Source organism: Furipterus horrens, unplaced genomic scaffold (assembly GCF_987537825.1).
Source record: "Furipterus horrens unplaced genomic scaffold, mFurHor1.1.pri manual_scaffold_2, whole genome shotgun sequence".
In the NCBI taxonomy this organism is placed as follows: Eukaryota; Metazoa; Chordata; class Mammalia; order Chiroptera; family Furipteridae; genus Furipterus; species Furipterus horrens.
Window position 1 is genome coordinate 148,284,574 of NW_028327172.1, and position 15,556 is coordinate 148,300,129.

A 15,556-nucleotide genomic window follows, 5' to 3' on the forward strand; every position below is an offset into this window, starting at 1 on the left:
TATAGTTTTAGGAGCTTACAGGACTTGAAATGTTAATGTATTTTTGATATTCCCATGGACCGCTCTTCTAGGTGGGGGAGTAAAAAGCTAAAGAGAAGACTCAGAATGTTTCTCCTGTCATAGAAAGCAGGTATAGCCTTCACATATTGCGGATTCCACCAGCTCACCTGGGAGTGTTAGAAACACAGAATCTGGTTTTGACAGGGTATGTGATGTTCTGTCCAAAATCAGAGTTTATGAAGCTCTGATGTAGTGTGCAACTTTTTCTCTTTCAGTGCCACACCTTCAAAGTTCTTATTTAAGTTTTTGGCTCTTACAGTGCCCTTTTTCTCAGTTTTTCTGCATTCATGGCTAATTCTTCGAATGATAGTACCAAAACCATGAGCCTTCATGGCAAAATAAAAAGGTGTGCTCCCAGGAGGGTCCAGAAAAGTCAAGCATTCACCCTAAAATCCTTTACTGAAATTTGAGATACTAGCTAGCTTATTTAACAAGGAGTTCAGATTTTTAGGCATAGTTTCTAGATTTGACTCAAGTTACTAATCGTTTCCCAAATACAAAGGCTAAGAAAAGAGTTTTAGGTTACTTAATCAATTTTATCAATGTATCATTTTGACCACTTTAAAATAAAAAACAAATAAATTTAACCCCTGCATTTCAAAAATGTAAAATAGTTATTATTAATGCTATTTTAATCATCTACAGTGTACCTTGTTCCCTCCCATAAAATTTCTAAAATTTTATTGACATTCACTCAGTTTTAATTAGAGCTACATGACAACAAAACTCACAATGAATTCATGTCAGTGAAAAACAATATTAGTCAATGTAGGAGAAATAAGACATTCAAATAGATTCTTCGCTATTATTTCCTTTTTGACTGCTCTTTTGACATTGCTTACCTAATCAGTTGAAAAATCACCATTTATAAGACATGAGTTTGTTCTAGCCTGACAGAAATTTGAAAAAATAAAAATAAAAAAGGTATTTAAATGCAAACATTAAGTTATTTTCCCAACAATAAGAAAGAAAAACAAATAAAAGAAAAGAGACTTTAGAAGTTTTCTCTGCTTATTATAAATTTTTGGTTGGTCTGAGAGATGATGTTCTTTCTTAGCACGGAATAGAAATTAGGATCAGATCTGGCAGCAGATAAAGACTAAGGCAAGATGCTAGAGCTTGAGAAAAAAACCTAACCACCTATGGTTCAAATCTTCATAATTGTGCCTCAGTGCCACACTCTACCAGAAACAAGGTTCTCTAGTGTACTGAAAGTTAATGATGTCAACACTGGGCTGTGAGAAACTTCGTAGGTACTTAATTCTCTTATTCAATCATTTATATAACACTTATCACATATCTGTATATCTGGCACTGTTATGAGCAGGTTATAGATATCAATTCACCTAAGCGGCACAACATCAAATGAAGAAGTACTATTATCCAAATTTACAGACAGAGAAGAGGTATAGAGAGGTTATATAGCTGGTCAGGGTCAAAGCTGGGGTTTGAAGGCAGCAGCCAGCTCCAGAGTCTATGCTCTGAGCCATCTACCACACTTTGTTGTTGGTGAGGTTAGCTTGTCAGAAAATTAATCCCAGGAAGAATTTATTCAAATCTCTAGTAATGTTCTACTTTTCCAGTGGCTGGCCTTATGGTAATTTTAACCTTCCAGAATATAGCTGCAACTATGGGTATATTTCATTAAAAACAATAAACAACAAAAGAAAAGGATAGAAAAAAAAGAGATGTCAAGGGACATCAAGTAACTAGATCTGTCAATTTGCACCACGCGGGGACACCCTTCCTGGGAGCCGGTCCCATCTACTGATATGCACTTTGAACAAGCCTAATTACCTGTCTAGAGTGGGCAGTTCTGAAGCACAGCAAAGTAAAAGGTAAAGGCAACAAAAAAACAAGAAGTAGAAGAATTGACAGTCACCACTGAAGCAGGAGGCAGAAAATTTCTAAGACTAAATATAAATCCTAAAAGTAATCTAGGCTTACTTAAAGTGTAGCAAGAAAAGGTCTAATATCCATCTCAAACGTCTCTGAGTGTCACTGAATAGAATTAGGGAACAAAGCTTGGAAGAACCTCTCCTGGATGACAGATGGGGAGGCCTGTGTCTGATCGCATGTAATGGCTACATCTGAGTATGTATATAGCTGAGCTCAACCCCATGTAACATCCATTAACATCTTGATTGAAATGGCCCAGGAGAAGGGCAGCTTGAAGAACATTCAGATCCCACCTGGTGGGAGTCATAGACTGGCAGAGTGCTGGGTAGCCAGTGCACACTGCTTCCTCTCTGCACAACTGAGTGCATGGACTAAATGTAAACTATATGATGGTGTGGGTTCAGCAGCCTACACTAATGATTTTTCTCAAAGTTCTATGAAATTCCTATAGGTTAGATGGCTGGCTGCAAAGATGAGGTTAATCACCCTGTTTGATCTTACTACCAAGAACAGTTATATTTGTCCTCAATAGCTGACTCTTTGGTATCTTCAGGCACAGTAGCTGAATAACTGATTTAGTAAGGTTTCACTTTCTACTTTGGCTGCTAGGAAACTAGGGTCAGATTAGTGGCCTTCAGTCTAGGAAGCATGCTGGTCATCACGGCATGAGTTTTAGGTTCACTCTAGGATCCATTTTGTGTCTTCACCATTTCCTTCCCTTTTCTATCTTTCTTTTTTTTCCTATTTATTCTGTCTTACATTTCAAACTTCACTGAATGTCATCTTATATCCTTCCTGGAATTAGGTTAAGAGTAAATACACAAATGAATGAAAAGAGGTATAGATGGAAAAACTGAGGTTCAGAGATGGCCTAAGTGACCAGTTCATAATAAGCTATGATCTATGTCTCCTGACTTTCAGCTTAGTGTCCTTTAAATAAATTGTATTATCAATGGTGATTTTTCGGACTTCCAGTCAAGATTGAGGCATAGGCAGACATGAATTGTCTCTTTGCACAACCACATCAAAATTACAACTAAAATATAGAACAAGCATTACTCAGAACCATCAGAAATTTAGCTGAATGGAAGTCTGAAAACTACGGAATTAAAGAAACCACATCCATATAGACTGGTAGGAGGGGAGCAGATGCAGAACAAGCTGGTCCATAACCTATGCGTGATGGATAAAAATTCAGGAGAGGTATCTTGGAGTGAGGAGTCCCAGTTCCACATCAGGTACCCCAGCCCAGGGTTTTAGTGCCAGGAAGATTAAGACCCCACAATTTCCAGATGCAAAAACCAGTGGGAATTGGGTCAGTGGAAGAAACTGCTGGAGTTCCAAGCAGTTCTTCTTCAAGAACTCACACACGATGGGGGAGAGAAACGGGGGAAAAAATGGGACAACTGTAATTGAAAAACCAAGATAGATTAGATAGATAGATAGATAGATAGATAGATAAAAAATAAAACTCACACATAGACTCACCTACTCAGACTTACTCCCTCAGAGCTCCAGCACTGGGGTAGTTAGCTTGAAAGGCACCAGCAGCACATAGGGAGAAACTTCAGTGTCTGGCAACAAGGCGAACAGAGGCCAATGTCCTTTTCTAAACCCTTCCCCCACAGAGTGACAGAGCCAGCAAACTAGTGTCACATCTGAGACTCCACCAACCTGGCTAACACTGTTTGACCCACCTTTAAGAACCCCAGAGACTCCACCCCACCCAACTTATGGAATTTTTCAATCACTAAGACCCTTTAAATTATATTTAAAATACTATTTATAAGAACAAAAACATATAAATGTTAAGTAAACGAGACTTCTCTGGATAAAGACCATACCAAGAAAATAACTATTTTATAACAGTGAAATGAAAGAAAACTTCTAGTACTAGAAAGCCTATGGAGCATGTTAATAAACTTATTTTGATCCCCAAAGTATTTCACGTAATACGAAGGCTATGTCAAACCTGCGTGTTAGGTTATAGTGACTACCCCACAGAAAATGTTTCAAATTGTTATGTCCTTAAAGTCAAAAAATTCTGAACTCAGAATTGTCATCAAGAAGTTGCTACTTGAAACCAAATACAGCACTGCATCAAAAAGATCATACACCATGATCAAGTGGGATTTATTCCGGGAATGCAAGTTGGTACAACATTCACAAATCAATAAATGTGATTCACCACATAAACAAAATGAAGAATAAAAACCACATGATCATAACAATAGGTGCAGAAAAAGCTTTTGATAAAATTCAGCACCCATTCATGATCAAAACTTTCAGCAAAGTGGAAATAGATGGAAGACATCTAACCATAATAAAGGCCATATATGACAAACCCACAGCCAGCATCATACTTAATAGGCAAAATCTAAAAGTGTTCCTCTTAAGATCGGGAACAAGATGAGGAATCTGTTTTCACCTCTCTTATTCAATATATTACTGGAAGTACTAGCCACAGCAATTAGACAAGAAGAAATAAAAGGCATCCAAATTGGAAAGGAAGAAGTAAAACTGTCTTTATTTGCAGATGACATAATACTGTACATAGAGAACCCCAAATACCTCACTAAGAGACTCCTAGATCTGATAAATGAATTCAGAAAAGTAGAATACAAAATTATAATCCAGAAATCAGTTGCATTTTTATATGCCAATAACAAACTAAGAGAAAGGAAAATTAAGAAAACTATTCCATTCACAATTGCTTCAAAAGAAATACCTAGGAATAAATCTTACCAAGGATGTAAAAGACCTGTACTCAGAAAATTATAAGAAACTGAAAAAAGAATTTGAAGTAGATACAAATAAGTGGAAGCACATACCATGTTCATGGGTAGGAAGAATTAACATAATTAAAATGTCCATACTACCCAAAGCAATCTATAGGTTCAAGACAATTCATCTCAAGATTCCAATAACATATTGCACAGAACTAGAACAAACATTTCAAAAATTTATATGTAATCACAAAAGGCCCTGCATAGCAACAGTGATCCTGAGAAAGAAAAACAAAGTTGGAGGAATCAGGCTACCTAATATCAAACTAATTACAAGACCATAGTAATGAAAACAGCCTGGTACTGGCATAAAAAGACACATATATCAATGGAACAGAATAGAGAGCCCAGAAATAAACCCAATTTTTTACAGTTAATTAATATGCAACAGCGGAAGCAAGCACTTACAATAGGCTAAAGATAGTTTATTCAATAAATGGGTGTTGGGAAAATTGGACAGATATGTGCAGAAAAATGAGATGTCCACCTTCTCACACCACATACAAGAATAAATTCAAAATGGATCAAAGACTTATGTGTTAAACCCCAAACCATAAAAATCCTAGAAGAAAACATAGGTAGCAAAATCTCAGAAATTGCTTGAAGAAAAAACAAGCACATAGGATTTCATCAAGCTAAAACGGTTGGTTTTGCACAGCAAAGGAAACCATCAACAAAATAAAAAGACAACCTACAGAATAAGAGAATATACTCACTGATACATCTGATAAGAGGTTAATACCCAAAATTTATAAAGTGCTTGCAAAACTCAACACCAAAAAACAAACAACCCAATTAAAAAAATGGGCAAAGGACCTGAATAGACACTTGTTCAAAGAGGACATACAGATGGCCAATAGACATATGAAAAGATGCTCAATATCACTAATCATCAGAGAGATGCAAATCAAAACTACAATGAGGTATCACCTCACACCTGTCAGAATGACTATCACCAATAAATCAACAAACAACAAGTGATGGCGAGGATGTGAAGAAAGGGAAACCCTTTTGCACTGTTGTTGGGAATGTAGACTGATGCAGTCACTGGGGAAAGCAGCATGGAGATACATCCCAAAATTAACAATGGATCTGCCTGTTGACCAAGGGATCCCATTTCTGGGAATATATATGAAGGAATCCAAAACACTAATTCGAATGAACATAAGCACCCCTATGTTCATTGCAGTATTATTTACAATCGCCAAGATATGGAAGCAGCCCAAGTGTCCACCAATAGATGAGTGGATAAACAACTATGGGACATTTACACAAAGGAATTCGACCCAGCTGTAAGAAAGAAGAAAATTTTAGCTCTTGCAACAGTATAGATGGATCTGGAGAATATTATGCTAAGTGAAATAAGCGAGTCAGAAAAGAAAAATACCTTATGATTTCACTCTTATGTGGAATCTAATTAACAAACTGAACTAATAAGCAGAACAGAGACAGACTCAGACAGAGAGCAGATGGCAGCTAATGGGGGAGTAGGGGGTTAAGGAGGTGGAAGGATTAAGCAAAAAGGAAAAAAGGACTCATGGACATGGATAACAGTGTGGTGACTGCTGGGGGTAGGGAGGTACAAGGGGACTAAATAGTAATGGAAAAAATACAATAAAGATTAAACCAAATAAAACAAAGCATATTGTTTAAAAGAAAAAGATGCTATTTGAATTGTGCATGATTTTATTAGAATGGTATCATAGACATTTATCAGAATGTGTTCTCATCAGCCATTGAGGTATCTCTGTTCTGAAAGTTCTGAGACAAATAACAATGCATAAGTACAACATTAAGTTTCAGAGAAGGACAAATGAAATAGCAGTTTAAAACATCACTAGTTAAAAGTTGCATCCTTTAATCCAGCTTATTTAGAAGCCAGTGCCTCACAGTTCTCACCCTCACAGGTACTATCCTGGCACTTTAAATATCCTTCATAATAGCCAGCAGCATAAGTACAATAAAACAAATTTCAAAAGGAATAGATGTTACAAATGATTTGTTAGATGTTAAATGAATTTAGAGGCTGACTACTGTTTTTAGAAGACAAATTAGGGGTAGCCCCAAGTTTCCAGAAACAGCATATAGCTCAAAGAATTTTATGGACTTCACTGCAAGCAAAATGCAATTGATCACATTTACAAAGACTGGAAGAACAAGCAACTGCCAAGAAATACTCCATGATGTTAGAGCAGTGATTTTTCAACCAGTGAGCTACAAGAATTTTTAAAACATGCAATACCCCACTGATCTTTTTTCCCTTAGATTGTCAAAAAAATGACAATAGCCAACACACCAATAGCTTTCCGGTGTGAATGAATTGAAATTGTACCTTTTTTTTTTTTTTTGGATCAGAATATCAAAAAATATATCTTTTGGTGTGTGGCATAATTTTAGTAATTAGTTTCTATGCCATGAGATGAAAAAGGGTGAAAATTGATGGTTTATGCAGTCAGGGTACACAGCACTTTATTTTGAATACTCTCTGTGATAGCCAGTCTTTACTTTTGAGGGGGATTTGAAGATATTTAGGTAAAACAAAACAAAACAAACAAACAAAAGAATGGGACTCTAAAAGTGTGTGTGTGTGTGTGTGTGTGTGTGTGTTTTAGCAAACACCATTCCAAAGATGACTGCTGCCATGTGGCAAGTAATGGGCATATTCTTGCCACAAGACTGCATATAATTTCTCAAATTACATGGTTGTTACTGGTATTTGTCATATGAGTCTTTGATAACAACTACCACCACCATATATTTTGCACCTAGTGTGGCAGATACTGTGCTAAGTATCTGAGGAACATTCTCCTGTTTAATCTTTAGGATTCCATAGTTAGGTGTTATTGACTCCATAGTTAGGTGTTATTATCTCCATTGTATAAATGAAAACACTGAGGCTTAGTATGTGGCAAAGCTGCGTTTTGAACCTGGGTTTGTCTGACAGTGAACTTCATGTTCTTACTACATAGTAAGTAAGGCCTCTTACAGCTCTGTTGGGACCTGGGAAAATGTGCTCTACCAGGTAAATTTGTGATGGAATTTATCCAAAAAATGGGAGGGAAGAGGGGGGTTAGGAGGGGTGTGTGGGGAGGGAGGGAGAGAGCGAGAGAGAGCGAGAGAGAGAGAGAGAGAGAGAGAGAGAGAGAGAGGGCTGCTCCCAAGGGCAGTTTCATTGTTTGTCCAGGTGATTATGAAGGAATAATGCTGAGGGGTGAAAATGAAAGAATTTTTTAGCAGTGGAGTATGAGTGGGAATGGGCCTCTTTGGGGCCAAGCAGAAAAAGACCAGTGAAAGTAGTATAGGATTAGGAGGTGTAAATGGATAAATACTTACAAGTCAACACATAACTTCTGGCATGTGCAAAAAAACATTCTGAAATGTTGCCAAATCTTAAGCTGAATGACTTTAAAATCAGGATGGCAAACATTGAAACTATTATACAGAAGAGTATTTAGATTAAAAGTGTTATATAAATAACTAATCATCTTCATAGGATAACCATTCCTAAATGTTAGCTGTCAGTAATCTGGTCACAGTACTTTTTTAAAAGCTCAGCTACAGGCAATTCTTATGTCAACAGTGTTCTCATCATTTCCTGACTATGAAGTTAAAGTTTTGGCCTTGATGATAAGAAGTCATGAATGTTAAAACTTTTCAGAGTTTCGAACATAGATAAATAAAAATTACCTGGTGGTATTTCTTAAGGATGTTATGCATTTCAGCCACATCTTCACTCGTAATGGTCTTGATGACGTATCTTTTGTCATAGGATGTGTGGAATCGAGCTCCGCTGCGTGCCTGGGAGTCGTTGGGAAGGGGTGCGCTCCTGGTCAAGGAATTCTTCCCATTGGAAAAGCAGGGAGGAGGGAAGAGAAACGGTTAAAAATGTGACTTTCTGATTTCCAGATAATATGTTGTCATCACAAGGTTTTAAAGGCATTTGTGTTTAGAAGAAATTGGTAAGTAGGATGACAACATTTTATATCCATTATAACTTAAACTGTTAAGTCTTTCAAATTGAATAAAAACAGCTTTGGTCTGTACTAAAATTCTAATGTCCTTAAAATAGGCTAATGTCTAGAATTATAATCAAAGTTATTTCGTTCACCTTACAATTTTCTGAGTTGGACAAAAGCCCAAATTTTCTTCTGAATAAAATTAGGTTCCAGTTATGAAAGGAAATTTTACATCACTGAGTGTTTCCTTAATGACAAGTATTCTGCCAAACATTAAGCACAGAATATTTCTCTTACTTCTGATAACATCCCCCATGAAACAGTTATTATTAATATCATCATTTTACAAATGAGGAAATAGGGATCAGAAAATTTTAATAATTTGGCAAAGCTCACACAACTAGTAATCAGGAAGAGCTAGAATTCCACCTCCAATGTGGCTGGTTCAGAACCCAACTTCTCAACAGTAAACTATTAATATTCAATTAGTAAACTGTGCTGCCTGTGGCACGCCCTGGAAGGAGGCTGGGCAGTGGTATTCTAAAATAACTCCTCAGAAGATTCTAACTGGGTCCCTCTTCCACCACGCCCCCCACTGCCTTGCCATTTTTGAGAATGACTATCTTCTGAGGTGTAGGCAAGGAGGGGCTCTGAGCAGGGGCTCTTCTAGTACCAGTTCATTCCAGTATGTGGCTTATGCTATTGACATTCTAACTAGGTAAATCTGTCCTCTCCTCCCATGTGACTTTCCTGGTTAAATCTCCTGTTTTTTTAAAGCCTCCAGGAGATGCCTCCCCTCGCTCCCCAACCTTCTTATACTGGTCACCCAGACTGCTGGGATTAGCAAACCCCTGGGCACCTGCGGAGTCTGGTCTTCTCCTTTGCTGACTGTGTTCTTCAGTAGTGACTTCCCTTTCCTGCCTGGCCTCACTGGCCTGCATCTGAGGGATTCAAAGGCAAAGACACTTTCTATTTTCAACTTCCTTTCTATAAGTGGGCATTCGAAAGCCCCAATGAACCACTGTCTAGTTAAGGGGACACAGATATCTTTAGAGACTTTCAATGAAAAGTTCACTTTCTGTCTACTATATTCATATCTCTTTAACCTTTCCTTTCTTTCTAGGTGAAATCCAGTAGGCTTCAGCCATATAAAGTGTACTTATATTACAGTGGCACAGCAGTGCATGGAGGTCCTCTGTGAGCTGAGGGAAGCAGCCCATGAGCTCATTCTCATTTCCAAGGGTGGGCCCTGGCACTGCCTATCATTACATCCTGAGAGAATGCATCTTGATCTCAACGCAGGCAGTCAGTCACATCTGTCAAGTGCAGAGCCAATACTGCAAATTAACTGAATTTGCTTTTCTTAGCTTATTAGAAAACTGGACAGAAGGAAAAGAGAATCAGTGTAACTCCCAAATACTTTAAATAGCAGGATTTGGCAGAGTTAACTTATTCTTAAAACAATGAAAGATTATTCATTAAATAGATTTAAAATAATGAAAACGATTTTCAGCATGAAAATGGCTATATTAACAGGAGGTTCTCAGTCATGCTGCCTTTTTAAAAAAATGTCCTTTATACTAGTTTCTCCTGTTAAGAATCAAAGTGAATGCCCCCTTTTGGGGCTTTAAACAATAGCAAAAAAAGCAATTGTTGCTCTTGGCTAACAGTCTTACTTTTATGCCTCAAACATCAATTCGCAAAGGTGGTCTAAATAAAACAAGAACACTAGGAACTGTAAGATTACAATTACTTTTAGGCATAAAAATCAAAGCAGAAACCATCAACTTTATAATAGCAAACAGGTTATAAACTTTGTACAACTGATAATACATGTAAAATCACTTTTGGGGGAGAGTGGGAAATAGTAAAGGATCATTGCTTTCAGCAACAGGCAGAATTACAGCAGCATCAGTTGTCCCACATTCTATCCTGGACCAATGGGATAGAATAAAATTCAAAGCTGCAAAGTCAGTGGTTCTAACTTTAATGAGCAACCAGATCACCTGCGGATTATGGTAAATTGCAGATTCTGGTCCAGCAGGTATGGAGTGGAGCATCTGAAGAAGCAGATGATGCTGATACAGTGTATCTGCGAACCACATGTGAGAACCAGGAATTTACTGATTGTTGCTACAATGTGTTTTGTCTGGTGCAGAGTGTGCAGTCTCTGCATTAAGTGTGTTATAATTACAGACCTGCCTGTGTAAACGTCTTTCCTATTATTTTCTGTCCCACTCTGGCTTCATTAAAACGGGAAACTTTACAATGAAGAATGATAATTCATTGTATTCACTGTATAATTTCATGAAACAAATGTCTAATAAATCTATGTTCATGGCAATGTATAGATTTATAAAGGCCTAGAAATGCATATTAACAATATGTCCTAAATCCTCAGCTCACATGCTGCCTACTTCCAAATTCTACACTTTTCCTTTCAGTTTCAATGACATGGATAAGTATTTGTTAGCTTTCCCATTAGGATATTGGCCACATCTTAACCTGGGATATAGCAACTTACAAATTCTAATCATGGTTCCATTTCAACTCCATTTTTCAACAATCGCATGATAGTCCCATCCCACAATACCTACTTCCAGTGTATAGAAGCTTTTTTTTAAAGGCTTTTAGTGGTCAAATAATCAGTAACGTCAGGAACATATACTTTGTCAAAATTTAGAATGTATCTTTTATAATCACTATGAACATAAAATATATGAATCAAATTTACTGAAAGCCTCAGACAAGCAGAAAACCAGAAGAGTAAGCACAATTATACACAAAATGCATGATCCTTGAAATGATTCTATACCCTGAAAGACTCCAACTCATTATTTCCTATTTATTTTCCCAACATTCCCATGAGCTAGGAAAAGCCAGGTGCATCTTCCTACTAGAAGATAAGGAAATTGGAGTACAGTGGCGTCAAATAATACCTACGGCTCCTGCCTAAAGCTTCCTCTGAGGTAACCAAAAAGGGCAATTTACAAAGCCAGGGTTAAACTTTTGCCATTACTTAACGTCATAATCATAGACCTTTAGTAACCTTTGAGATAAGGCATAAATGTTCGTTTGTTTGTATGTAAAGGCAGGCTGCTGGTCTGGCACCTAGAATGTGCTTTGCCACACATCTCCCCTGGGATATGTCACAGTCACAGGTCTTTGAGCCTCAGTTCCTGGATTTGAAAAGTGATGGAGAATAAGCCCAAGAGAGAGGTGTGCTAAATTAGATCTCTACTGCAGACCTTTTATAACTCTAAAAACGTATTTACTCTAAGATACAGCACACTGCTCTGGGAACTGCTGGAGAGCACAGACCTCAGAAGACGATTCAATATGTTTCCCAAGAAGTCTTGTCAGAAGAGAGTACAACCATCATCTCAGCGGGGGCATAATGATGGTTTAGGACATCTGGGCCGAGATTAAAGAGAAGATGACAATAGTTCTTAGAGCAGCATAAAAATAACACTTCATAGATTCCAGATGTACTTGGGGCAAGAAGGAAAAAAGGAGCCAAGGAGAGGAAGTCATGGGTATGTATTGAAAATAGTCACTGAGTGGACTAAAAACAGTCTGTGATCTAGTAAAACTGAATATTGAAATTCTTCAGTGTGCTTTGTTCTGTCACAAAGGAAAAATGAACCACAGCATCATATAGGATACTTGGACAAGCTTGGGAGGCCCAGAGGAGAAAGCCCTGAGAAGAAACAGAGCTTGGGAGTGATCTTCAGGAGCCCCCAAGGGGTCCCTCTACATGTTAATAAATCTCAATCAAAGAGCATGACAGTTGCAAGCAACCCTGGAGATTATTCCAAACCACTCAATTTATAAATCAGAAAACAGAGATCAGAGAGTGGAAATGACTTGCCCGTCTGAGTTCATTAACATGTGTGTGGGATGGCGTGTGTGGAGGGCCTTGCAGAGGTCTTGCCCAAAGCAGTCTGCCTCCACACCTCCCACCATTGCTGCCTCCCTGCCTGTGCCTGAGAGTGTGGTGGCTTTATGATGGGATTATTCGTATAGACTTTTTTGTGGTGACAAACACCTTCTAATCACAATTTAGTACCTAAGCAAGCTGGCAAGAAAATCAAACCTGTCTTTATGTTTTCAATTTTACTAAGTAAAACATGTAAAAATATCATGAAGAACAGCCTCAGCGCTAATGTACTCAGAGTCCTTAATCTACGCTTCTATTAGCCTGTGTACAATCTATCTTGACTCCTTCCTTCTAGGACTGTTCATTACCTGACTTTACCTAGCTGAGTAGGAACAGGAGCCATCTTCTCTCAAAGCAAGAGCTGAGACAGATGTGTTTGAGGGGCAAAGCTGTAGGACAGGAAATGTATGCTACTGAGCACAGGGTGTAAGAGCCAGACAATTCACGTGGCTGGCAGATGCCTAGCACTCAGTCTTCCCTACAATCCTGTAACTGTGGTGACAAGCCGAAGAATTCTTCATATCTCTCACCTCATGGCACAGTTCATCATGTCTGGTTTAATTAATTCACATGCCCAAGAATAGTTGGAGGTTTTCATTTTCTTTTGGTCACTGGCTTTTCTCTTTAGAAGACTTCCCACCCTGTGTCTTTCCCTTGTTAAAATCGTGTGGGTTTTCTTGGCAAAGAATGCCAAGGCTGAAAGGAATAATCTTTTATATTTGGAATGCTGAAATCTATAATATTAACTGGGGAAGAGGAAGTTGGGAGGAAACAACTGAGAAATAGAAATTAAGACAAATTTGCAAGTTAGAACAATATTTGCATGGAAGAAAGGTCTAGCTAAAGGCACCATTTAAAAAAGTCTTTATCTGGACTTCCAGCCAAGATGGAGACCTATGCAGACACGCTGTGTCTCCCTCCACAACTAAGAAGGAATACAACTACCTCAAAACTAGAGACAATCAGAAGGGAATTGATCAAGGTTCCAGTGGGAGAAATAAGCGACGAGGAGATAGCCAACCTAACAAATGAGGAGATAGTCAACCTAACAGATGTAAAGTTCAAAACATTGGTCATTAAAATGCTCACAGGCTTGATAGATACACTTAAGTACGGAAAACGCGTAAGGGAAGAAATGAAGGCTATGCTAAATGAAACAAAAGAAAATCCACACAAAACCAATGGTGAAGGGAAAGAAACTGGGGTTCAAATCAATGATTTGGAACATAAGGGAGAAAAAAAACAGTCAACCAATACAGAATGAGGAAACAAGAATTGAAAAAAATGAGGAGAGGCTTAGGAACCTCTGGGACAACTTTAAATGTGCCAACAGCCAAACCATAGGGGTACCAGAAGGAGAAGAAGAAGAACAAAAAATTGAAAATTTGTGTGAAAAAATAATGAAGGAGAACCCCCCAAATTTGGTGAAGGAAATAGAAATACAAGTTCAGGAAGCACAGAGAGTTCCAAACAAGCTAGACCCAAAAAGAACCACACCAAGACACATCATAATTAAAATGCCAAGGGTTAAAAACAAAGAGAGATTCTTGGAAACAGCAAGAGAAGGGCAGAGATGCCTACAAAGGGGTGCCTATAAGACTACCTGCTGATTTCTCAAAAGAAAATTTGCAGGCAAGAAGGGACTGGCAAGAAGTATTCAAGGTGATGAAAAGCAAGGACCCACAACCAAGATTACTCTATCCAGCAAAGCTATCATTTGGAATGGAAGGGCAGATGGAGTGCTTCCCAGACAAGGTAAAGCTGGGGGAGCTCATCATCACCAAGCTATTATTATATGAAATGTCAAAGGGACTTGCTTAAGAAAAAGATCAAAATTATAAACATTAAAACGACAACAAACTCACAACTACCAACTGAATCTAAAAAATGAAAACAAAATCCGACTAAGCAAACCAGAATAGGAACAGAATCATAGGTATGGAGATAATTTGGAGGGTTGTCAGCTGGGAGGGGGAAGGGGGAGAAATGGGGAAGTGGTGCAGGGATTAAGTAGCTTAATTGTTTGGTACAAAATAGACAGGGAAATGTTAAGAATAATATAGGAAAGGGTGAAGGCACAGAACTTACATGCATGACCATGGACATGAACTAAGAGGGGTGGGATTGCTGGTGGGAAGGGGGGTACTGGGCAGAGGGAAGCAAAGGATAAAAAATTGGGACTACTGTAACAACATAATCAACAAAATATACTCAAAAAAAAAAAAAGTCTTTATCTTAACCACCAATATAAACGGCTAAGTCTGAGATGAAAGCCTGATTCAACTGTAGGCCTAAAACACACCATTTAAAGGATCGTTTAGTCATCTTCAAGGTAATTCCCATTTCCAAAGTTAAATGTTCACTTTCTTTTCTTTTGTTTTGTTAATGTTCATTTTCAAGAATTCTTACCCCTACTTATCTGTCTGTCTTTATGAGAAAGCTGCCAGATAAAATTACCCAGTGAAATCTACCTAGGGTTTGGAGAAACCTGCTCTCATTAGAAAACAAATTCCTTGCCATGGACAAAGCTTAGAGAGCTATATGTTCTGTAATATGGTGACATTTTTAAAACTCAAAATCTGGGGTTCTGAACTTCTCAGTTTGAGAAGTGTGAATGTGCAAAACAAATGCTCTGTGAGAATTTGGGGTCAACAACACAACACAACACAATGCAAAGGCGATCCAGGGCCTATTCAATGTGTGAAATCCTTCACTGGCCTTCTACAATGTCCTATCACATCTTCCCATGTCTAGAAGCCATCAGAAGAGAACACATTCACAAACTCTAAATATATACTCATCAGTATGTCCTGGACATCAAAACCATCTCTCTATATTAATTTTAGTTTATTCATACTTTTATTTAGTTTACTCAAATTTTCTCAGGCTCATATTGCCATAAGCAGAGGACTGAT

General features: G+C 38.0%; 1 protein-coding gene across 1 annotated transcript in view; it reads right to left on the minus strand.

Annotated features, from left to right (window-relative positions):
• PIP4K2A (phosphatidylinositol-5-phosphate 4-kinase type 2 alpha) overlaps positions 1 to 15,556 on the minus strand; it is a 161,109-nt gene that overhangs the window by 38,006 nt on the left and 107,547 nt on the right. The window contains exon 4 of the mRNA XM_090266598.1: positions 8,433 to 8,585. Within this exon, the coding sequence (XP_090122724.1) occupies positions 8,433 to 8,585 (153 nt within the window). The remainder of the gene's footprint in view (positions 1 to 8,432; positions 8,586 to 15,556) is intronic.